General features: G+C 41.0%; 2 protein-coding genes across 3 annotated transcripts; one reads left to right on the top strand and one right to left on the bottom strand.

Moving 5' to 3' along the window:
• On the bottom strand, positions 1 to 23,941 carry vipr2 (vasoactive intestinal peptide receptor 2). 2 transcript variants are annotated; one of them, XM_088322521.1, is made up of 14 exons: positions 23,704 to 23,941; positions 16,253 to 16,352; positions 16,078 to 16,185; positions 14,651 to 14,748; positions 13,807 to 13,904; positions 13,242 to 13,386; positions 12,430 to 12,580; positions 12,006 to 12,066; positions 11,718 to 11,787; positions 11,556 to 11,647; positions 11,056 to 11,194; positions 10,921 to 10,962; positions 6,755 to 6,940; positions 1 to 1,817 (listed from the first exon to the last, which is right to left on the bottom strand). In XM_088322521.1, exons 1-13 carry the CDS (start codon positions 23,785 to 23,787, stop codon positions 6,764 to 6,766), a joined length of 1,365 nt encoding a protein of 454 aa, XP_088178647.1. In that variant the 5' UTR covers positions 23,788 to 23,941; the 3' UTR covers positions 1 to 1,817; positions 6,755 to 6,763. The 2 variants fall into 2 exon arrangements, with proteins under 2 accessions (XP_088178647.1, XP_088178646.1); XM_088322520.1 differs by lacking the exon at positions 1 to 1,817 and having other exon boundaries at positions 6,622 to 6,940.
• On the top strand, positions 1,634 to 2,483 carry LOC148348296 (uncharacterized). The gene is made up of 4 exons (XM_088322522.1): positions 1,634 to 1,753; positions 1,825 to 1,930; positions 2,142 to 2,216; positions 2,291 to 2,483. Exons 1-4 carry the CDS (start codon positions 1,693 to 1,695, stop codon positions 2,430 to 2,432), a joined length of 384 nt encoding a protein of 127 aa, XP_088178648.1. The 5' UTR covers positions 1,634 to 1,692; the 3' UTR covers positions 2,433 to 2,483.
• Positions 23,942 to 25,703: the final 1,762 nt, after the last annotated feature.

Raw genomic sequence — 25,703 nt, 5'->3', positions numbered from 1 at the left:
TCCGAGGAAACACGTTTATTGTAGTTTATATTCATGGTACAAAAATACAATAGGAGAAAAACGCCGCTTGACTGCTTCTTTTGAATGATGTTTGAAAATTGCAAGACTTTTTTACATGTGAGTCAGTGTGTGAAAGAAAAAAAGTGCCCAGGCTTGCCCTTGTCTGTGATCATGTGGCGACGAGTCACAGAAAAAAATGACAAGTTGGTAGAACCAAAAACGAAGGAGTCACACAAAGATCCGGTCGTGTCACTTACTTTGTCAGCTCCTTTCACAATACACATTTTTTCTCTCCTGATGTGTCAAGTGTCAATCTCATATTATTTGATAATAATTTTTTCATTGTTTATTTTCCATCTTGCATCCCTGGGGCATTTCCTTTTGTTGCTGAGTGATTGTCTTTTTGATAAACTGCACTTTTGGTTTGCCATTAGAGGATTCATCAGAGCACTGCTTTTCAAGCAGGGATCCACGAAACCTTATCTAGTGTTCCACAGGAAATTTCATTTAATCTTCTTCAAAAAAAGCATGCCATTGTTCAGTATCTTCGCTTTCTTTTAACTGAGATCCTGTAGCATTCGTCCATATCAATAGGTTGCAGTAGATTACTGTTTTTTGAATGAAAAAGCATGCCGTAGCTCAAACTATGTTAAAATAAGACCGCTTTAGAAAACTTGATATCCTGACATTCACCAGAATCTTGTGAGGAAGAAACATTTGAGTTTGACACAGAGGATTTGAAGACGAATGGCCATGGGTTTTAGAACCTTGAAATATGACATTTCACAATGAGAAGATCGGATAAATAAAACTGTACAGAATTTGAAACTTTTTAACACTTTGCAGCCATCTCCTTGCTTTTAAGGGACAGTGTGGAATATTTAGTGCCTCTTAGTGGTACAAAAAAACCTTCACTCTGTTAAAAAAAAACATTGAATTGAGTAATAGGCAAAAATACATACACTATCACACCAATGTTAAAGCAGTGTTCATGGGTCGAGAAATGTGCATTTGTTTTACACAATGGAATCCATTCCAAGTAGCGGTCGCCATGTTTGTCTGGCATCTTGCTACTATTCTCTACTCATTCGATACCGGTTTTCGATTGGATTTGACAATACATTGCCATCGAGTGGTCAAATATTACACAGTAAATCTTTTAGTCATGATTGCAGCCTCTTTTTTATACTTTTCAAGAGTTCGGTTCGGGATTTGGACTGTACTTGAAATAGGCCTCTTCTTACTTTCACCATTTTCATGCTACACTAACAGATATAAGAGAAAAAGCGCAGGGACGAGCCTGAACAGCTTTGCTAAAAGTAAGATAGTAAGAAAACATTTTAAGGGCTCTTGATCTCAGTTGGGCATTGTTAACACATCGGGAAAATATTCTACTGGACACTTCTAATGCCGCACCCCACTTTAAGGTAAAAAAATAAAATAAATGTTGGAGTTGTGAGAGGTTGCCTTGGGCTTCTCAGATGCGTGTGATTTCCAGCTTCCGCTGGTCAGTCACACATTTCGCAACAAACGAGACTGGAAAGCGAAACGCAAAGGAGGATGACTAACTAAATTGTTTGCTGTCCACTTCTGCTTTTTCTCTTTCTTAAAGAAAGCTCGCTGGAGTGGCCACCTCACACAACACACTCCAAGAACGCTTCAAAATTTTGTTTGCTTCCTTTTCTAAACACCATGAAGACTTTTTTGCTGGCTGCGCTCCTGGTGGTCCTGGTTCAGCATGGACGCGGACAAGGTGAGCCGGTGGCGCGGTTAGTCCACATCAGGTTACAACGCTAACGTCCAGCTTGTGTTGCGGTCTGCTAGGGAAGCACACCGAATGCTGTAAGAAGGTGAGCACCAAGGAGATGACGGAGGAGGTCTTTGCCTACCGAGTGGAGATCGCGCAAGCACCCTGCCTGCCTGCCGTCATGTGAGTTTTGGTTCATCCTTACATCTACCAAATTAATTTATAGTACCGTATTTGCCGCACTATAAGGTGCATTGGATTATAAGGCGCACATTCAAATTTTTGATCAATTTGGGGTAAATCCGGAAAATACGGTTAGAAAGAGCACATACTGTAGGTGCCCCCCGTGGCCACAAACCGAAACACAAACCAAGCCAACTAAATGTGTCTGCAGATTCTACACCAAAGACAGCTACTACTGCGCAGCCATCCGCGCCCCATGGGTCCGTCGCAAGGCCGCCGCCATTGAGTATGTTTGGCCTCTGTCCTTGTGATCCTCATCTTTCTCCTAGTCCTCATCTTTTTTATTCTGCATCCTCACAGGAAAGCAGCCGCTGCCCGGGCCTCCACCAAAAGCACGCTGCTCTCCATCCTGACCTCGACTGCTTCTGCACTTTCCACATCTCCACCATTGTCATCATCAACAGCAGCCTCCCAACTCCCCTCGTTTTCTTCCACTGTGTGACTGAGACCACAAGAGATCACCCGTGTGTCTACAAATATTTATTGTATGACCAATTTAACTGACTTTTCTATTTATGAGCAAAATCTTATTCTCTAACTTATTGTAAAAGAACATGCTATTTATTGCTGACATAAGTCATTATTGGTGGTCACAAATAAAAAAAAAGTCTCTGAGATCTTGTCTGGTGCTTTCAATCACGTTTCTTTGCACAAGTGGTAGACATCTCTGTCTCGTGGTTTGGAGGCAGAGCGTTTACTCTCGTGGAAAAGGAGAGCCACAGCACACAATTTTGGCGCTAAACGAATTAACCCAACACATCAATTATAATAAAATACCTGATGTAAAGCACAGCGAATGTCCAAATGCTCACATGCAGACTACCAAGAGAAAAACGCTGACGTTCTCTAGGCAACACACACATAAAAATTAGTAGCAAAGATGTTGCAAAAATTTGGCTTGTCGGTCATTTTGAGCTTGCCCTTGTTTTTACTGCTACCTGCTGGAGAGAACGGACAGTGCCGATTTTCTTTTTTTCTGTGCAACTGTATATGGTAAATGTTCTGCATTTACTGTATAGAGCACTTTTCAAGTCTCTGTAGACCTCCTAAAGCGCTTTACAATGTGCTTCACACTTAACCATTGACACACACTCAGGCAACAAAAGCGGCGTCAGTTATGCTTATCGGGGGTGTCAGGAGTTCAGTGTTATGCCGAATGACACTTCAACATTTAACTTTCAGGAGCCAGGAATCGAACTTTGGTCCCAAACCGAACACTCTACCTCCTGAGCTACTGTATAGGTAAGGCAGTACTTCAACTGTCATCATGGAAATATTAAAAGAAAAAATATATAAAATAATTCAATTTATTCGGTGTAAAAGTTATTTTCTATTTAATTTCACAATGTTTAAACTTTTTTTTAATGGTTGTTTTTTCACATCTCATGAATATTATATATAAAATTAGTCAGTAAGGTATTACTGTGCTGAGCGTCTGCAGAACGAGGAACACAATACTTGTGGCAGAAGGTGATAGTGAAACCAAGGATTGTGATTTGGCGCACACACATACCTGTCAACCTGTACGTTTTTGTCATACAAAGTACTTTTATGATCCATTTTAAGACGTGTACGACGTACAAAAAAATCTGTACGGAAAAATGCAGATTTGTCAATGATGGGTACCATCTGGTATACACCAACTATCACGAAATGGCAAATCAATCAAGTCAAACGAGTTCGCCGCGGTAGCCTCAATGTCTGAAGTTTTTTTCGTTGCAAACGAAGCAAGCGTTTTGATGCTACTGTGCGCATGCGTCTGCCGCCTGGGGATTTCGCATCAAGCATCATTCCATGGTAGTTGTGTAGTGAAAGGGAGTCCGTCTCTTTTTAGAGAACCGGCTTTTTCGGCTAAACTCATTAAAGAGAGCCGGCTCTCAAATGACTCACTTGCTTTGATGCATTATATTACGAATTATTACGTTGTATAAAGAAGTTAAGAAAAAAGGAGGTATAAAAGGAGAAAATGAAAAAAGACAGGTCTGTGGTTATCCCTTTAATCAGTATATTACCATCAATAATTGAATGCAGAAAATGAATTAATAATTTGAATAAGAAAATTCTACTTAATCAAATTTGCATGTATTTTTTCCTGCTACAGTAAACGTCCAAGCTACTTAATTTGTGAACTTTTTTTTATAATATACCTCATTAATGTCGAGCAACTCAGTGTCTCACAACAAAATGTTAATTAACAATATATATGATATAACAAAACACATGTACAATATAACATAAACTACATAAATAAACACGTTTGAAAAAAAATTGTGTACGATTTTTTTGTATTTTGTAAGGGAAAATACGACATTTTGTAAGGGCATGGAGCCGTGGAGGTTGACAGGTATGCAGACATCAGCCTCAAACAATAGAATTAGTGATAATAATAACAAGCTCGCAGCAAGTCAAGCCTTCCAGTTATTCTTTTCCCCTCATTGCATGGACTTTTTCATATCTATCTATTGATACTTTTATTTTAAAAATTATATACTTCATTTATGAATTAAAGTAAGACAATGAAACATCATTCACTTCTACAGTTCATATATTGCTTTCTTGCTTTGTGAATCAAATTATGAATGAAATGTAGCTCCATTTATTTGTAAATCCGACTGTGCCTCACCAGACACCCACCAACCCGCAGGTCACTGCATTTAACATATGTTAATTATTTACCGGCAACTTTAAGACGCAATGGAAAGGAAAACATCAAGAAGTGAGAAAATGCGGAAGTAGAGAGAAGCGCAAGTGCAAAAGGGGCCGATGACAAGGCACTGAGTGGTGAGACTCGACACTGTTTCCAGGTGGCTCACGTGTCATGGAGAAATGCATGACAGGCTTAAAAGTTGCACACAAAAGTTAGGTAGGAGGTGACGCAGCTGATTACACAAAAATCCCTGTCGACGAGCAACTTCTATGTTACACAACTTTCTTCAGCTCAGCAGTTGTCATATTGAGTCAAGATTAAGCAAATGGATCCCCTTAAGTTACTGTCAAGAATCTTCAATTCAAGAAGAATACAAAAACTTGATAGCCCCACGGTTTTATTAATTAAAAACAAAGTTAATAGTTATGAATGATGACGATTTCATCGAATAATGTTGATTCTTCTTTGTTCCTTAGAAATTAAATAGTTGTAAAATGAATGAAGAAAGACATAGTCTAGGTTTTGATTTGTAATTTTCAAGCTGATGTTTGCACCTCTAAATGTGTTGCTTCATTACTTTGTCTGCGTTCCTTGAAGTGAAAAAAAGAAAAAGCGACACAACACCATGTCGGAAAAAGTGGCCTCCGGCTTATTGACAGTTGCTCACTTTTAGACTTCCCAGTAAAGAGGGCGTCCGCCATTCAGAAAAAGAAGAGAAAAGCCGGCGGAAGGATGACTAAACAAGACTTCTGCTTTTTTGGTCTTAAATTGGGCCACGCCAGAGTCGCTGCTTCACACACATTTTTGCTGACCTGCCAACCAGACCACCACTAATTTTTGCAGAAGAAATGAAGAACTGCGGGAGTCTCGCCAAAACTTTTTTGCTAGCCGCTCTTCTTCTGGCTTTGGTCAAGCGCGGCCGCGCACAAGGTAGGTTTGAAAGTCTTACTCGATCCAGTGTCAGAATGGCCATTGCTAACGTCTCGCTTGTGTTCCCCAGTAGGGAAGCCCACCGAGTGCTGCAAGAAGGTTAGCTACAAAGAGGTGACAGATGAGGTGCTCGCGTACAGAGTGCAGATTCCACAAGCGCCCTGCCTCCCTGCTGTCATGTGAGTCCGAAATAAGCTGAACACCCTCCAAAAATTATACAGGTTCTGCCATATCTGCTTCCAACAAGGCCTTCCACGTAGGCTCTACACAATAGATAGAAGGATTGCTTTGACACAACTGGCTCATGAGGCTTTGATTGATGATCAAGATATGCAAGAGCACACCCTAGGCTAGTAATTGAGAAACATCATCCGAGCTCTGACGCACTAATCTTTCTTCTACTTGTTGTCGTCCTGTAGCTTCTACACAGACAAGGACTTCTACTGTGCTGCCATCGACGCCCCTTGGGTCCGGCGAAAGGCTGCCGCCATTAGGTGAGATTCCTCTTCCTCCTCATCTCCTTCATAATTCTTACAGTTGCCATCCTCACAGGAGGGCTGCTGCTGCCGCCGCCACATCTAGTACCAGGCCACCATCTAAACGCTCCACTAATATCCCTCATTCGTCATCTCAATCGCCCTCACCTTCCTCCTCGCCACCATCATCCTCTTCCTTCACCCCTCGCCTCCGTGCCACAAGCCACTGACAAGATGAGCCCTTTGTAAAGATGACTACCATTTTACAGATATTTATTGCTTAATTAACAAGGAATTATTTATTGTAAAACATGTTATTAATATTATGTAAAGTATTTATTGTGAAACATTATCATTAATGTTGATCATTTGTATTTATTTTGGAAGTCACCTTATGAGTGGTCACTAATAAAAACTGGAAAAAAAAACTAAATGGGAGTCCTCTTAATGCTAGATTAGCATTAAATCTAAACAGCCATTATTGGAGTTTGTGTGCCTTTGGTCATGATAACACAGGTGACATAAATGCATTGAAAATAGAAATAATCATTTCAAGAACTTGGGAGCTTTGGGGCCAGTTGAGTTGCATTAACGTTTTATGTGTTTTGTTCCTTGTTAATTGGACCTTGAGTCTGCCAACTAAAGTTGAAGTGAACTATTACAATATTTAGCACAGCGTTGGAAAAACGAAAAAAGTATTTTTTGTGTAACCTTGAACGATCACAAGAGAAAGGTTTCAGTCTGCAAGATGGAGGCGGCCCTGTAGATTCTGGGGCCCGGGGTGGAGTGCGGGCCCTCGTTGAGGGCCAGCGAGGCTGCGCGCAGACTGCACTCGCGACCGCCAGCGTAGTGCTTAAGGGACACGCTCTTGTGCACCCTCCGCAGCTCGCTCTGGACCTGAACACATAAAATAAATGTTGGACGTGTGGAAAGATGACGAGGAGAAATAATTACCCCTTTTCGCACATGTTATGTTAACAAGTGGCACGCAAGCGCGCGAAAATGCGGCGGGTCCGAAATGCCGTATTTTGAAGTCGAGTCGAAGTTTTTGTTTTGTTTTACTCAATAATTGAACTGAGTTTTTGATTTATTTGATATGGCGCCTAGAAAGACAGTTTCTAAACCATGTTTTTGCGGTGCCGTGGACCATGGAGCAATGATCCAGTGCAGTCACTGCAAACACTATATTCACTATGAGTGCTCTGGACAGTCAGTTCAGGACCTAAGCCTCGCGATACAGGATAAGCAAGCTACTTACATCTGCAAGTCCTGCGTCCCCGGCTTATCCGCTGATGATAAGGATTCTTACGCCTCTCTGAGTAGCTCTGGAACGGTGTTCACCTACGTGGATAGCACTCCGGTGCCTCTATCTGGGTCGTCTGGGCCGTGCGGTGCCCTGAACTCTGCTGATTTGGTCTCTACTGTCCGTGAAACCGTGAAGGCCATGGTACCAACTTTGGTCCGAGAGATAATGACGCAGATGATGCCAGAAGTTGCTAGAATGTCGACTAGCCTAATGGAGGAAATGCTAGCAAAGGAGGCTAGGAAGCATGATCTCGTGGTGGTTGGAGCAAAGACACATCGAGAAAATGGGGAAGCTGTCCAGGATACCCAGCTCTTTCAGCAAGTCGCCGAAGCAGTTCCGGGAGTAGAGAAACAGGACATTCTGGAAGTTTTTCGTGATGAAAGGCTGAGGAATGATGGTAAACCCAGGATTGTGAAGATCCGATTCCGGAATACAAGATCAAGGCTGGCGTTTCTCCGTGGATTCAATCGGGTGAAAAGTACCTTTCCGACGTTGTCTTCTGGATTTGTTCGTCCAGATATGACACCAAAAGAAAGGGAACGCGACAGGGAACTACAGGACGAACTTAAGCGCCGTCAGGACGAAGGTGAAGTAAACATTATTATACGGGACGGGAAAATTATTGTCAAGCCGGGAAATGCCTAAGGTCGCCTTCGCCTTTCTTGAACAGCCCCTTGATTCATCTCATTAATGCCCAATGTTTGACTTCTAAGGCAGATGACTTGGTTTCGTACATCAATTTCTACACCCCTGATATTTTGGCAATTACAGAAACTTGGTACTCCGCTGGTGACACAGGGCCAACTATAGAGAAATATCAGTCCATTAGAACTGACCGTAAAAATGCCCAACATGGAGGAGTTTTGCTCATGGTTTCTCATGGTATAACTGTGTTTTCTGTCGCTAATTATCAATTCGATAGAATTGAGTTATTGAGATGTGATATTCTTATTTCTGGGGTGAAGCTGAGAATAGTGCTTGTATATCGCTCTGGTCTGAGCTCTTTTCAGGCCAACGTCGCTATGTTCGAACATCTGAATTCTATTTTTGATACTAAATTGCAAATTCTACTTATGGGTGATTTTAACTTTCCTGACCTTCACCACAGTTTTCTTCAAAATTCTGATACTAATCTAACTTCAATGTTCAAAAACTTGGTTTCAAATGCAGCTTTCTTTCAGCATGTCGATAAACCAACCAGGGGGTCCAATGTATTAGACCTTGTGTTTTCCACTGACAGATATCTGATTAAAAACATTGACGTTGGGCCGAGTTTCTCTACCAGTGATCACGATTCTGTTACTTTCCAACTTAACCTGGCTCTTAAAAAAGATACCGCTGCTCAGAACTACATAAATTTTAAAGACTGTGATCTACATGGCATGAGATACTTTCTGTCTAGTGTCAAATGGTACCTCTTATTTGATAATTGTGGGAATATTGAAGAAATGTGGGCAATATTTAAATCTGTTGTTTACACTTTGATATCTGTATACGTACCCTCAGTTGCTGTTACACCTCACGTCAACCGTGATATAGCTGAATTGCATAGGCGAAAACAGTTTATTCACAAGCTTTATAAACGTGATCAGTTGGCATACTTGGAAAGTTATCAAGATGCTTCAAGGGAACTGCGGAGGGCCATCAGGCGGGAAAGGGTGGCCGAGGAAAATAAAGTTTTAGAGGCTAATAATACTCGTAAATTATTTTCATACATCAACCGTAAACTAATTTCTAGGGCATCTATTCCCAACCTGAAGGCATCTGACGGTACCGTTGCTACAGATAATGCTGACAATGTCCGTATATTAAATGATCAGTATGCCAGTGTTTTTGGTCGTGACAATGGGGTTTCACCCGACTTTCCCAGCAGAACTTCAGCTGTTCTAAATTCTGTGGAACTTTCAAAGGACTTAATTCATAGATACTTGATAAAACTTCCCAGCAAATTTTCAGCCGGCCCTGACAAAATTCCAAATTTTTTGCTTAAAAAGCTAGCTGACTTTTTATGTGAACCATTATTTTACCTGTTTTCTAGATCTTTTGAGGATTCACAGCTGCCTGAGGACTGGCTTAGTGCTATTGTCATACCGATTTTTAAAGGGGGGAGCACAACAAGTGCAGCCAACTATAGACCAGTTAGCTTGACTAGCTGCGTCTGTAAAGTGTTTGAGAAAATTATCTCAGATGCCATATGGAAATTTATACAGGAGCACAATCTTTTTACGTTTAAACAACATGGGTTTAGGTCCGGACATTCTACCATGACTAACTTAATAGCTCATTTGAATAATATTACCAGTATGTTTTTTGTTCACAATATGGCTGGTCATGTTGTTTACTTAGACTTTTGCAAGGCTTTTGATAAAGTGTCTCATAACAAGCTTTTACAAAAACTGAAATGCTATGGTATTAGGGGAAAACTGCTTGAATGGATAACAGCATATTTGTCAAATCGTAAACAATGCGTAAAAATTGATGATGTTCTTTCAGCGTGGTCGGAAGTTTGTAGTGGGGTACCGCAGGGCTCAGTACTAGGACCATTATTATTTCTGTTTTTTGTCAACGACCTACCTGAGGCCATTCAAAGTAGTGACATCTCAATTTTTGCCGATGATGCTAAACTGTCGGCTTTCTTACCAAAAACCCAGGTGACAGGAACAATTGATTCTCTCCAAAATGACATTAAATCAGTTTTTCTTTGGTCCGAAAAGTGGCAACTGCAATTGTCATCTCATAAATGCTTAGCATAGTCGTTTTTACATGGTTCTGTTCCGCTGTATAACATTAATGATCATGATTTGCATGTTGTTACTGAACATAAGGATCTGGGTGTCACTCTTACTTCAAACTTAAAGTTTATCACGCATATCGCCAAAATTACCAACAAAGCCAATAACATAGCATCAAACATTTACAGAAACTTTTACAACAAGAACCCAGCATTCTTAGTTCGAATGTTTTGCGTTTATGTTAGACCCGGGTTAGAATATAACAGCGTTGTGTGGAACCCTTACTTACTCAAGGACATTAAACTACTGGAAGGAGTTCAACGACGGTATACGAAGCGGATACCTGGGATGCACAGCTGGTCATATCCTGAAAGACTACAAAGACTGAACTTGGACTTTTTGGAGCTCCGTAGAATTCGATTTGATTTAATTTTTGTGTTCAAAGTACTGCATGGAATGATCGATGTGCCTTTTGATCAATTTTTTGAGTTCTGTCGTGTTGATGGTTTACGTGGTCACAGATATAAGTTACGGGTGCCTAGACCTACCAGCAACTTGCACGGAAACTTTATTTCTTTCAGGATACCAAAAATTTGGAATTTTTTGCCTGACCGGGTTATTAGTGCAAATACGGTGCAAACCTTTAAGCAAAGGTTGGCAGAAACAGATCTGTCAAATTTCCTTAGGGGAGGGGGCGTAAGGTGACCATATTTGGCCATGCTCACTCTCAGCATTAGTTTTTCTTTTTGTGTCATGTTTTGATTAATGTATCCAACAATACCTTCAATAAACATTTCATTTCATTTCAAAAAAAAAAAAAAAAAGACAACGGAACTCACCTCACAGTTGAGGAAGCAGTACAGCACTGCCACCATGAGACCCTGAAACACCCGGTGAGATTAGGAGGAAGGGGAGCCAATGACAACAGGACAATACGATCCATAAAGGACAACAAAAGTGCAGTTTGGTGAGACCTGAAAAGATCCGAGCCCCAGCTCAAAGAAGATCTTGACGCGGCGCAAGGTGGGGTCGCTGGGCTCCATCAGGTGGACGAAGACCACGTAGTGGATCCCGAACAGGGGGATGAGCAGCAGGGTGGATTTGGCCAGACGCCTTACGCAAAGAAACTCAGTCAAGAACATTTTTTTGTTATTGGCCGAAGAGGTTGTCACTCAATGCATTCGACAATAAATGCACTACTCCATCTATAACTTGTGCACTCTGAGATGTGAAAACGAACTTGCTTAATTTTAGTGGAAATTGTTCCAACACTGGAGGATGCTGATCGACTGAAAACGTGTATAAACCAACTGCAATCATTAAGATCATTCTGAATACAGCGTTGATTTTTTTGAACGCCACTCATGAAATCATGACATGAATTGAAATGAGTGTTTCTTTTGAAATGTAATTAAAAATCTCAAAACTCCCACCCCCATGCTAGGAAAGAGAAGGGCCATCAGCGGCGGCCTACTTGTACTGCGACTGCTCGTTGCCGCCCACGTCGGTGCATCGTAGCTTCTGCACCAAGATGCGGATGATGCTTATGAAGAGGATGAAGTTGACCTGCCACAAAAAAGGCACGTTTCAACGAGAAAAGTCGACCTGGCTTGGACCGCTCTGTCACAGGACATACCAAGACGCACGCCATGATGGGCCAATCCAACAGTCTGCTGGCCACCGGGTTGTCATTCCTTTCCCAGCACCTGAAGATAAAATGCCGGACACATTTTAGCACAATTTTGACGCCTTCAAAATTAGGCTGAAAAACTAATCTAATAATAATTTATAAAAATTGGGGTCATATTGGTGTCCCTGCTATCCTTCAAGTGTTTCGTCTGTGGCCAAAATAGTAGAAAATATTGATTAGGAAGTCAAATTGGTTTTTTGCAGATGTAAGATGCACTGTTGCAGAAGAACTCACCAGGTGTCATCCAGATGGAGGCGGCACAAGATCCACGCAACAGTAAAGGCTCCCGGGATTCCTGCAGGGCATAAGGACGTTGTTTACAGTGAGCTGGAGTGACGAACGGCGCCAGCGCTTCAGAGTTTATAAGCCGAACATCCAAGCGCAAACATTTTGGCAGCTGGACGGATGGCTGCTTTTGTTCCGTGGAAGGCGGGCACCTATTGGCACCATGTCAACGGCAATACACGGGACAGTTTGTAGATTGGATGTTGCAAGTTTGGCTTTTGATCTTGGACAATGATTAGACACTAGAAGTGTTTTTGTTAGGAAGTCGGGCTTGGACTTCAGATAGAGGACGGCAGCAAATGAAAGCCAAGCTAGAGTGTTTGAAAGCGTTTTAAAATTGTGGCAAGGGTCGGGAGAGGAACGCGTGCCGTACCCCAGCCGATCAGCATGAAGACAGGGAGTCGGGCGCAGCGGGCGTGCAGCACCAGCAGCAGCATGTGCAAGTAGAGCGCCTCCACCAGCAACCAGAAAAAGTTAGCCATTATGGCGTAGTTGAGGAATGCCAGGCTGCTCTTGCAGCCTACCTGCCACAACAGACAGACACACAATTTTGCATTACTCCAAAATGGAAACGTCAAGAAAAGGTGCAGCTGATTGATGGTTGTGTGACTTTGTGTGTCCTTGTGTGTGCATCCAAGCATCGGTGTCCTTTGGTGTGTAAATGAGTGTTCAACCACCCGTTCACATGTAAGTGAAAAAGCACATGAGACAATCTGTGCATGACTGTCCAAAATACAGGTTGGAGGACATTTGCGGTACGCCCTCTATAGTTGTGTCAAGAAAGCCTCGGTTTCATTAAGTCTGTTTTTTTGCTAGCAAATAATGGGGATCATTTAAATATTATTTTAAAGATTTTGTAGTGGTACAAAAATATACTGTTTCAAGATTGTGCTTGTTAAAAATAGTTATTTTCCTATTTTTCTACAGTTCAGGGGAAAAAATCTAAGAGTAACAAAAATAGGGGTTAAAAAATATCAATGGAACTAAAATGCTTTTTCAGCAGTGGCATATTAGCCCCCTAAAAATAGATTTCATAGAATGTACAGCTTTGGAAAAATCAAACGATTTATTATTTAGAAAGTTTTTACGTAAACCTAGCTTATAAAAGGCTCTTTACTTTTTTTCCAAAGAAAATGGAAATTTTCAGTCTTTTTGCACATATATGTGGAAATGTGCTCGGGTCACCAGCGAGGGCTGAACGCTGCAGTCGAGCGAGTCCTGGTCCTGATCCGAGAAAAGCAGAAGATCTTTGGTCAGCACTGCGGCGGCCCTCAGCATGAAGGAGGCAAACAGGTTGACGTGGATGTAGTTCCTTGTGCAATGCAGCCTCCTGCACACATGCCGGAATGTGTTTGTGTACACGAATGTCCACACTATCAACCTTGGTAAATGAACATCTGGCCGGCTGGATTTACAGATTTGTAAACATGCACACAAACTGCTTGTAATAAGATTAAGGAAAAACAGGTAGAAGCAGGCCAAACTGGATTGTTTTTGACCCAATAAATGGTGAGAAAATACTTAAATGGATTCACAATATGTGTTACTTATAAAAGACAATTACCACAGTTAAAACTCAGATCTGCTTTTTGACAACATGAATTATGGATTTGTTTTTTTCCTAATTGTTCTTGTGGGACTTTCCTTCATGGTGCTGGATCACATTTGTAATGCATTTTTTTGCAAAGTGATGAACATTCCCCATGGTATCTCATCAAATAAGCACTTAACTTAGTATGTGTGCACACACCTGAAAAATGCAATGACGACGGTGCCGCTGAGCAGACTGATGAGCGATAAGCTGTGACCCAGCGTGGACAGAACCATCACCACCTTGTAGAAAAGCAGCTGAACACAAACAAACATCATCATGTTCCTTTTTCAAATCCTGGCTGCATATTTTGAGGCTGGAGGGATTGCGTGGGATTTAAGAGCTTCTTCTGCGAGTCGAGGCACAATAGCAGGAATTCGGACCCACTTGTGCAACGCGCTCACAAACACAGCAGTGCAAAAACACTACTTGAGTCTCTCCCTCACTAAAGTGTGGAGCAGCTGTCTTTTTTATGAGCCTCCTTCCTTGACAATGTCCATTTTTGGAGACATTTTGTCTTTTGGTGGAATTTGGTACAGGCAAAAACAAACACACACACCTACATCCTTGTGTACGAGTATGTGTGCGTCCCTCTCCTGGGGGGCATGTCTATCCATGCATGTCATGGTGTATGTGTGCCCAATCATTGTGTGTGTGTGGTGTGTTGTCTCTGCTAAACATTCTTCAGACAGAAAAAGCCTGGAACACCCAGCAGGAGACAAACACAAGTTTCCCAGAGAAGAACTTTTTTTCTCATTCACCTCAAAGCTCTGGAGAGGATCTCATGCCAGGCATGAGAGTGTGCGCCAAATGAAAGCTAAAGTGTATTTTTGTTGATATTTTTTGTGTGTTTCAGATTGTGATGACAAAACATTGCAGTCTTTCATGTCTTCTTCCTCCTCACGTAAACACACGACAGTGACCAGACCAGGAAGGAAGTCTGCACTTTTCTAAGTATGATGGAGCGCAAAGTTGCCGAAAAAGATGTGTTGTCCGGGCTCACCTCGTTGGGCTGTTCTGTGTCGTCAGACGAGCAAGCGGTGGCGATGACGGGAACGACATCGGACCAACCTCTCCGGGTGCACGTCCTACTCAGGTTCCCTGCCAAGAAAAAATAGCACATTAACTCTAGTGGCAATTATTGGACGATAATTTGAGACTTTGCACTTCAAAAGAAGATTCCAGATTAAAATATTTTCAAAGCAATTGTGTCACTAGTTAAGATAATTTGTATCTAAAACGTTTTTTTTTCTTTTCAGGTCATTCTGTTTCAAAAAAGTTATGTATGCATCAACCTAATGGTTGCCTTTATGGGTACAACTCAGAAAGTGTATTTTGCAGACTAGAAGCCACTACCTTTGTAGGTTTTGAACTCTGCAGAATATATTTCTTCCATCACTAGGGGCAAAGATAAATACTTTAGTTTTACTTAAAGTGGCCTAAAAATATCTGAATCATGGTATGTTCATCGTTCTGAGGTCATGGGTTAAAATCCAGCTCCCAGCCTTCCACTGCGGAGATGGCAAGTACTCCCCATGCTTGCATAGGTTTCCTCCGGGCACTCCGGTTTCCTCCCACATTCCAAAAATATGCATGTCAGGTTAATTAGTCGGTCCAAATTGTCCCTAGGTGTGAATGAGCGAGTGAGTTGGATGTCTCCGAGTGCATTTTGACTGGCTGGCAACCAGTTCACGGTGGCCCCTGCCCGCTGCCTGAAGGTAGCTGGGATGGGCTCCAACACCCCCTTAACCCTACAGAGGATAAACGGTGCAGATAATGGATGGATGGTATGTTCATTTTTTTTCCATGAATACTTATTAAATAATTCCAGATGTTTTCCTATTTAAGAATTTCACCAAATATATTTCAGCCATGACTGTTGCCAGGGTCAGAAATCTAGCTGGAGGCCTTCGTCATCAATTTTACAGGCCCTGTAGCATAAATACGTGTAAATAAGGCTGTTACTTTAACCAATCAGATTTCGACTTGCCAACACCATGGCCTTCTACCAGGTGTAGGGAAACATCAGCATTTTTAAAAACTATAATTGCCTAGTCGCGGTAACGGAGCTCTACAACTAAAACGTTAAGAAAAATATCCTCGTGTCCATTGCTTCAGTCAAACGAACATTATCGGCCCTAAATTGAATGGAAACTTAAGCAAGAGTAATTGAAATCTTCTTGAGGAAAGTAAGCAAGATGGATTTTGTGTACAAACAAAAAGGATTTTTGGCGAGTAAAATCTAGCAATGTACCTTAACAATTTTGAACAGGTGCAGTAAATGTTTTACAGCCATAAAATATTAATTGAGTGTTGGATTGATTTTGACGTAGCACTGCTGAAGGCCTATGTATGGAATTCACAGACCGCCACTGGTATGAGGCCAACACTTTGTTGAAACAAATAAAGAGTAAGGAATTGAGAACACACCTTTTTTTCCGAAGAGGTGGAGGAGGGGTGCGGGGCAAGGCTGTGTGAGCACCTGGCCCACCTCTGCGCTAGGCCAGCACGAAGCATTGTCCCACTCGCCAGCACATCCTGAAACAGGCAACATACTAGTTAATGTGGCTCTGCCACAAACACATCAAATGACTCCAGGTGTGACCTGCAAAGGGCGTCGCATCCTCGAGCAACCCGGCCTCGCACTCTTGGCTTGCTCTCTTCATCTCCCACACAAAATGGCACACGGAAAAGCGTCCCGCCACCTGCCGGGGAGAGATGCACAAAATCGCCAAATGTATAGTCAAATGGTCGTTCGCAGACAGCACACAGGCGTCAAAGTTCAACTATTGGGTGGACCCAATTCAAGATTTAATGGTCAGGAAATTTGTAAAGGTGATAAGACAGGGGTAGCCAAACTTTTCGATTCAGGTCTACGATGGAATTAAAAAAATTGGTAGAGAGGTCCGGGCAGGAGGAAACAAATACTGATTTGATTTTTTTTTTATATCTGCAAATACATAATCTCGATCCAATCACTCAGCGAAAACAGGAGGAATACATTTAATAATGGCCTATCCAAGTTTACTCGTATCATCGCTGCTATTTCAAAATGACGCATCACCATTTTTTGAGCACTTTACATTGGAACTTTTTTCATTGTAAACATTCCATTCATGCAAAACACAAATGACAAAAATGGAGATAAACCTTTCAGGAATAGAAGCAACCGTATACATTGAAATAAACATGCAGACATCTCTATGTACATATTATATTTCATTTTTTATTTTTCTATAAATTTACCATTTTATCTGGTTTTGAAACGCTCAAAACTGAAGCAAGGTAATATATTACGTCCCTTTTTTAACTTGATAATATACATTGAAGAACTCAAACAATGGCTAGCTCAGATTTTTTAAAATATTTGGATAAATAATGCTTAAAATATTGCAATTGTGGATACATTTCAATAATCATTTGGCCATTGGCCTTAAACGCAATTCAGATTAAAGTTTTCTAAAAAAACATTTTATGGTGAAAACACACTAAAGGAAACTGGGGACGAAAGTGGCACCACATCAACATGTTTTAAAACTAACCATAATGCATATATTATTTATATGGGCTGGATTAACCTATGTGGCATGCAGGTGCATATTAAGTACATTTTCATGTATTTGTATTTTCAATAAAATAGAGAACGTGTCAGGACCAGAACAGTCAGGACCCACTTGCATTACATTTCTCTCAGTTTTATTAGAAGAAAGGGTTGCACCCACGATCCGGTGATCGCTGAACCCGGGAAGCAGGTCGCTCTGAATGCGGAAGTGGGACTTCCGTGGCAAGCGATGGGGGTATTGGGAACGGAAAAAACGGGTTAGTAGCTGGGACAGGAGAGCAAAAAAACAGGTCAAAGCCGGGAAACAGACGGGAGCAAAAACAGGTGAGAGTCAGGGTCGAAAAAAGCTTGCCTAGAGTAAACTGAGGTTCGCAGACGGACTGACAACAGGTGACAGACAGACGTGGGTTTAAATAGTGACAGGGAGCCAATCAGAGCCCGAGGCAGTTGGCGCCAAAGAAGTGGGCACAGGTGCATCACATCGGTAATCATGACAGAACATTGAAAAGTACAAATTTGAGAGGTCAAATTTTACCAAGGGTATTGAAAACGTGTAGATGTTCAAAATGACATTGTGCTGTGATGTACAGTATATCTTATTGCATTTGGGAGCTAACCACATACGAGACAATAAACATGCTATGTATACCTTTTGGACGTATTGACATTCACTATGATTCATAATATTTGATATATCATAAACCTGGTGTGCTTTAGCATATGAATAACCTATATTTTATGTTGACAATATCTGTTTATCATTTGTTATTGCAACATCCATTGCAGCCTGGTCATCCCGGAAGGGAGGATTACCTCATGTGCAGTCCCTTCTCAAGGTTTCTTCATTTTCCTCATGTTGAGATTTTTGAGTTTTTCCTTGCCCTCATGTAGGTTTTAGATCAGGGGATGGTGTAAAAACAGTCTGTAGTTTGCAATAATATGTAGTCTGTGCAGCCCTTCGAGACACCTCGTGATTAAGGGCTATACAAATAAACATGACTTGACTTCAACGTATTTCCGAGGAATTTAGTATTTTTCTCTTCAATTGAACGCATAGTAAAACATTTTGTTGAGTTTTCACACCGCGACATCAACTGGTTGCGCTAAAGCCCAAATAATTGTGGGTATTAGGCAAAATTCCATTTAAGTTTTTCAGGGAATAACTATTGGCAAAATTGACATGTATTGAATAAAAATTCTCACCACTTTGACTCATTTAAAGAAGTACTAACGTTTTACATTGAATATATAAGTGTTAATTGGCCAGTTCAAATTGTCCCTAGGTGTAAGTGAGTTGTCTGTCTCTGTGTGCCCTGGCTGGCAACCAATTAAGGGTGTCCCCTGCCCACTGCCTGAAGATAGCAAGCCCGCAACACTAGTGAGGATAAGCTGCGCAGGGAATGGATGGATGGATTGATGGATGAATATACTGGACTGTCTCAGAAAATTAGAATATTGTGATAAAGTTCTTTATTTTCTGTAATGCAATTAAAAAAACAAAAATGTCATACATTCTGGATTCATTACACATCAACTGAACTATTTCAAGCCTTTTATTATTTGAATATTGCTGATTTTGGCTTACAGCTGAAAAAAACTCAAAAATCCTATCTCAAAATATTAGAATACTTCCTCAGACCAAGTAAAAAAATAATTTTATAACAGCAAAACTAAATCAAACATTTGAAAATGTCCATTGATGCACTCAGTACTTTGTTGGGAATCCTTTTGCACGGATTACTGCATCAATCCGGCGTGGCATGGAGGCAATCAGCCTGTGGCATTGCTGAGGTGTTATTGATGCCCAGGATGCTTCTATAGCGGCCTTCAGCTCATTTGCATTTGTAGGTCTGGTGTCTTTCATCTTCTTCTTACCTATACCCCACAAATTCTCGATGGGGTTCAGGTCAGGGGAATTAGCAGGCCAATCAAGGACAGTGATGCCATGGTCAGTGCACCAGTTACTGGTGGTTTTGGCACTGTGGGCAGGTGCCAGATCATGCTAGAAAATGAAATCCTCATCTCCATAGAGCTTTTCAGCAGAAGCCAGTGTAGCTGTTGGAGAACGGGGGTGATGTGCTGCTGGGAAGATGTTTTTGTGATGATGCGAGCAGAGGCGTTTTGAACCAGCTGAATTTTATGGAGGGACTTTTGAGGAAGGCCGAAGAGGAGAGCATTGCAGTAGTCAAGGCGGGATGTGACAAGACTGTGGACGAGAATAGCAGTGGTGCGGAGGGTGAGGGAAGGGCGGAGTCTGGTAATATTGCGGAGGTGGAAATAAGCAGTGCGGGTGATGGTGTTGATATGTGAGTGGAAGGTAAGCATGCTATCCAGGATGACACCCAGACTCTTGACCTGGGGGGAGGGGGACACTAAGGAGCTGTCGATATTGAGAGAGAAATTGTTTACTTTGGATAAAGTGGATTTGGTGCCAAGAAGGAGGAATTCTGTTTTATTGGCATTTAATTTAAGAAAGTTTGTTGTGAACCATGTTTTGAGTTCGGAAAGGCAAGAGGTGAGGGAGGGAGGTGGGAGTATGGAGTTTGGTTTGCAGGAGAGGTAGAGTTGGGTGTCATCAGCAAAGCAGTGAAAGTGGATATTAAATTTGCGGAGGATATGACCAAGAGGCAAGAGGTAGACGATGAAGAGAAGAGGACCTAAGACAGATCCCTGGGGTACACCTGTGGTGACTAGGTAGGGCTTTGAGGTGAAGGATTTCAGCTGGACAAACTGAGTGCGGCCAGTGAGGTAGGAATGGAACCAACTGAGGGGAGTATGGGTGAGACCAATGGAGGAGAGTCTATTGAGGAGGATAGGGTGAGAGATTGTGTCGAAGGCGGCGCTCAAGTCTAGGAGGATGAGGATGGAGACTAAACCGGAGTCAGATGCTATGAGGAGATCATTTACAATACGGATTAGGGCAGTCTCTGTGCTGTGGCGGGGGCGGAAACCAGACTGAAAGGGCTCATAGAGAGAGTGGAGGGACAGGTGCGAGTGGAGTTGAGCAGCAACAGTTTTTTCAAGGATTTTCGAAATAAATGGAAGGTTGGAGATGGGGCGGAGGTTGTCAAAGTTGTTGGGGTCAGCACCATGTTTTTCAGCGTGATTGACCATCATGTTTAGCTTCTTCCATTTTCTAATACTTGCTCCAAGAGTGGACCTTTTTTCACCAAGCTGCTTGGCAATTGCTACGTAGCCCTTCCCAGCCTTTTGGAGGTGTACAATTTTGTCTCTGGTGTCTTTGGACAGCTCTTTGGTCTTCGCCATGTTACAAATTAAAGTCCTACTGATTGTATAGGGTGGACAGGTGTCTTTATGCAGCTTACGACCTCAAACAGGTGCATCTGATTCAGGATGAAACATGGAGTGCAGGTGGGTCTCGAATGGGCGGACTAACAAGTCTTTCAGGGTCAGAATTCCAGATGATACAGGTGTTCAAATAAATTGTTAAAAAATCATGTATTGTGATTTCTGAATTTCTCTTTTTAGTTTATCTCCCTTACAGTGGACATGCACCGCACCTACGATTAACATTACAGACTCCTCCATGATGTCTATGTGGGAGAAAAAGCAAAATAGCAGGATGTTCAAATACTTATTTTCTTTACGGTATATATAATGCTATATTACACAAACAAATCGTTAAAAAATTATGCATTGTCATTTCTGGATTTTTCTTTTTAGTTTATCTTCCTCACAGTGGACATGCACCTACGATGAAAATTTCAGACCCCTCCATGATTTCTAAGCAGGAGAAATAACAAAATAGCAGGGTGTTCAGATAATTTTTTTCTTCGCTGTACATATACATATAAAAACGCAGACAATTTACTTTTTTATAGTCACTTTTAGGACTTGTATTGTTCTAACGGGTGGGGGGGAGATTGAATAAGTAAATGAAAAACTCAATTTGTATGGATAGATCTGATGTCACTGAACATTTTGAGTAGTTGTAAGTCCAAAATATTCATTAACGGCTAAGTTAGGACACCTTTAAGTCCAAATAATGTACACTGACATGCATTGAGTCAGGAAAGAAAACGGTTAAAAAGCGTTGCGGGCTGCATGTGGCCCACGGGAAGTAGTTTGCCCACCGTTGAGCTAAGGCATGAACAAAACCCTTGTTAAAGAATTGCTAGCGTAAACACAGCTGGATTTGTTAAAACTTTCTAAGGAGTTAAAAAAAACACTCCATATGATAGAGTCCTTCTCCGAGTGTGAGGGAGTAGGAGGGTCAGAAAGAGTGTGTTTACATTCACGCCGCAAACCATTTGAGATCAGTCAATGCTTTAATCAAGAAAACAAGACGGGCTGAACTAACGATGACGCATTTTCATATTTCTGTGCGTCGCCGGTCCAACACTCTGTTGACTCCCGGCTGGTACAAATTGATTACGCCGAGGAGATAAAGACCATAAAACATTAACCAGAAGCTGCATGGAAATGTGCCAGGGTCACGTATGGAGAGGTATGATGGTGACATCACCGTGCAGTTCCAAGTCCAACACAATGATAAAGTGCATGAGAAGATTAGCAGATGATGGGTGTCAAAAGAATTACATTAATGAGGATTATAATTGATGATCCAGTTTCTGAGCTTAATGACATAACTTTAAAGCGTATGAGGAAAATAGAAAGTCAAGCTGTATAACACCAGAAGATGCTCAACAAAGAGTATGTTTACATCAACGATCAGTTGAACTCTCGGGCTGGATCCATACTTTCTCTTCTGAGAAGGGCCGACTCAGTAAAATAATGTCATCTTTAGCTTTGTTTTTCCGAATTATGCTTTATCAATCAGCTTTCTTTCGTAGCCTACCCAACATATTATAATCATGGATGACAAGGGAGCTTTTCTAAGCAAAACACATTTATTCACAAACAATGGGGAAAAAAGATGTTCAAGTTTGGAATCGAATGTGATAAAGGATTTAGTTTAGGAGTTTAGTGAATGCAATTTTACACCTAAACCAACTTACCATGCTATACAAACTCAACACTGCCCCTATTATTTCTTTAAAAAAAAAAACATAAGATAAAAATTACCAAGAGACTCACTTCTTTTTTTGACAGACTTAGAAATTTTTGGCGGGCTGTGTTAAATCATCTATTAGACTGCATCTGGCCTGCAGGCCGTATGTTTGGCAGAAAAGATTTCCATGCAAGCAATTGCAAAGGTAATATTGCCACTATTCTGATCAAGTAAACAGAGTTCTGCAATTGCAATGGTTGGGTTAGTTCTTTCATTTTCCTATGACTCATGCATGTATACACACTAATGTAATCTAGTCAAGTCAAGTCATTTTTATTTGTATAGCCCTTAATCACAAAGAGTCTCAAAGGGCTTCACAGGTTATCACACAGATTATATTACACAGACTATTTTTCAGACTATTATTACACCATCCCCTGCTCTGGAACCAACACGAGGGCAAGGAAAAACTCAAAAAACATCAACATGAGGAAAATGAAGATTGCTTGTTTCTCTCATCAAGAATATTTGATGCCACAAAGCACGGCAATGGAGCTCACTTTTGAAGAAAAAAAACCCAAACCATTTGGTGAGTGATGTGAATGAAATATTCATTTGTTTAAAGTCAAGTCTAGTCATGTTTATTTGTATAGCCCTTAATCACAAAGAGTCTCAAAGGGCTGCACATACTACAGATTATTGCAAACCACAGACTATTATGACACCATCCCCTGATTTAAAACCTACATGAGGGCAAATAATACACATACATTGTCAACATAAACTATAGGTTATTCATATGCTATAAAATAGAAGTGTGTTTTAAGCCTAGATGTAAACAGTTCCACTGAGGTTGCAGATCGAATCGTAGTGTCCTCTATTAATTGTTCAAGGTTACATTAACCATTTACATAAAACAAAATTCAGTAAATTTAATTTATGTTGAGTAGCATATTTGGCATTCAAGTTACATTACTTTCATATTATAGTGTTCGGGTTACGTTACTGATGACATCTTTTAACAGGTAATTAGTAACTGTATCGAACTACATTTTAAAAGTAATCCTCCCTGCATAGATTGCTTAATAAACTTCCATTCACATAATTCTTTTAGCATCATACAGCCAAAATGGGGTCTGGTGGTGTGACACCCGGACTGCCAACTGTAGCCCGAATTACTCATCTTAAAGTCAGAAGCGACACAGGGGTGATCCGTGTGTTTTGAATTTGATTTCCGAGCCATTATTTCATCTCTGACCCGTATGTACTCGTGGAAAGAGCCATTTGAAAAAGTAAAAGGGAAAACAATGTCTAATTGCGTCATGATGTCGCTCATTCCTCCCTCTTGCAATCACAATACTTGCAAACACCATGGATATGGGGTTGTTACTTTGTCTCAAGCCAGGTAAACAATTTGTTTTGATTGCTCCAGAAACCTGACTTTCCATTTTCTATCAGAATACAGCCTGCTTGCAAATATACCCAAAAAACATGACAGGATCTGCCAACGTGATGGACTCACCTCATGCATGAGGAAAATCAGCACCAAGATGAACCTCATGATCTTCTCGTGCAGCTCCTTGGGCACTGGAAGAAGTGCGTGCATCAGAGTCTCATGTGCTTCTTCATCGACTCGCCATTCAAAAGCGACATGATGACGACAAAAGGAAAACTTTTCCCCGCATGTCTGCAGAAGAGTGCTTGGGATGGAAAGAGAAGCAGCAGAGGCAACTTCCAATGTGTCTCGCTTCACTATGCGCGTTCTCGTCACACTCACAACAGGCGCGCGCTTTGCCCAATCCTGGGCCACAGCGACCTCTAGTGGACAGAACAAAACTTTTGTATTGATTAGTTATTCAAATCAGAAGGGACTCTTTTGAAACATGTCTTGAGAAATATAGCAAGAAATAACGTTACAGAAGTAGAGAGAAAAGAAACCTCCATAGAAGTACAATTTGGAACATGTTGAGGCTCGAAAAAAGGCGGATTTCCAAAATGGTTGCTTCACCATCTCAAAGTTTTTCTACATTAAATTGTTTCAAATTGAGAAATGTAGAGAAATCGAACATAAAGTTTATATTGTCGATGTCTTTGGGCGAAATTTGTATCACTGTCAATTATTGTTTTTTGGATACAGCTGTTTGTACATCCCTCTTCCCTCTCTCACTCTACTTTCTAAATTGTTACATTTTTCTGGCATGAAATTGTTTCATAGTTCATTAAAATATAAATGGTCATTACTTACGTTTTGTTGTCTAAAACATTTTCTCAGTGTCAAAGTTGTTGCCATACAACAGCACACTCAGTCGTCTTATCGGCAGCCAACTTGGAATTTCAACCAGCAGTTGAGTTTGAAATAATGTTTTATTTTCACTCAGAAGGTAAGATACATGCTTGGAAAATCCCACAAAAAATGGATTTGAAAGTCATTAAAAAACATGCCAGCAACAAGGCAGAGGTATGACGCTATTAGGCGGCCATCTTGAAATTCCAACCGACAGTTGTTTGAATTTTTTTTAATTCAACAGGTAAGATGCATGCTAGCAATATCCCACGGTAAATAGTGGATTTGTAGATCATTTTGAAAAACAAATCAACAGATTTTTTTAAAAACACACACACAAAAAAAACAGTAAATGATATTAGCATCACTTGCTAGCAAAAAGGCCGATTTTCTTTGAAGTCATCTTTTCAGTGGCAATCAAAGAATTCAAAGTTAAGACAGTTAAGTTTGAAATTATGTCATTTTTGGGGCTTTTTATCTGCTCAAGATGTAAGAAATCTACTGAGAAAATCACTCCAAACCTAGATTTGAAGGTATTTTCAAATGGACAGTGTGTAATTCTCCATTCAGGCCCCGGTGCTTTGAAATGCTCTGAGATTTTATCTGCAACCTCAGTTGAACTGTTTAAATCTAGGTTTAAAACACACTTTTATTCTATAGCTTATGAATGGCCTATATTTCATAGTGACAATGCATGTGTATTGTTTGTTAATGATACATCCATTGCATACTTGGTCATTCTTTTTTTTATTTTTTTATATTATACTTTAATTATTTTATATTTTATGTTTATTTTTATTGTTTGTTCATGCAACATGGTGCGGTTTTTGAGTTATTCCTTGCCCTTGAAAGATTTTATACATTTGACTATAAAAGATTTTATAAGATTGAATACAAGTTACATTTATTGAGTGCAATAAAGATTTTCACCGAGTAGGCTTAAGTGCAATGACAGGTCACGCTGATCCGAATGCGGAATGTTTTGTTTAGTTCTGTTAATAACAGGACTCTGACGCAGGACAGCAGACATTGTTTGGAGAAGTTGTTTTGATTGGTCCAGACATCGCAGCGCTCTTCTCCGAGATGATGGAGCCAACGTGGGGGCTTCCCTGGCACGCCCATGGGAGGAGCCGGCACACCAGCTTGCGGAAAAACCGTGGGCCGAGAGAAGAAAGCGGGAGAACAAGAGAGGAGGCTTGACAGAGACTCGAGCGACACTAATTCGGCCATATCGATAG

This window comes from Urocampus carinirostris, chromosome 18, assembly GCF_059441175.1.
Source record: "Urocampus carinirostris isolate Australia breed hairy pipefish chromosome 18, RoL_Ucar_1.0, whole genome shotgun sequence".
NCBI lineage: Eukaryota > Metazoa > Chordata > Actinopteri > Syngnathiformes > Syngnathidae > Urocampus > Urocampus carinirostris.
This window is presented reverse-complemented; position numbering and strand designations above follow the sequence as displayed.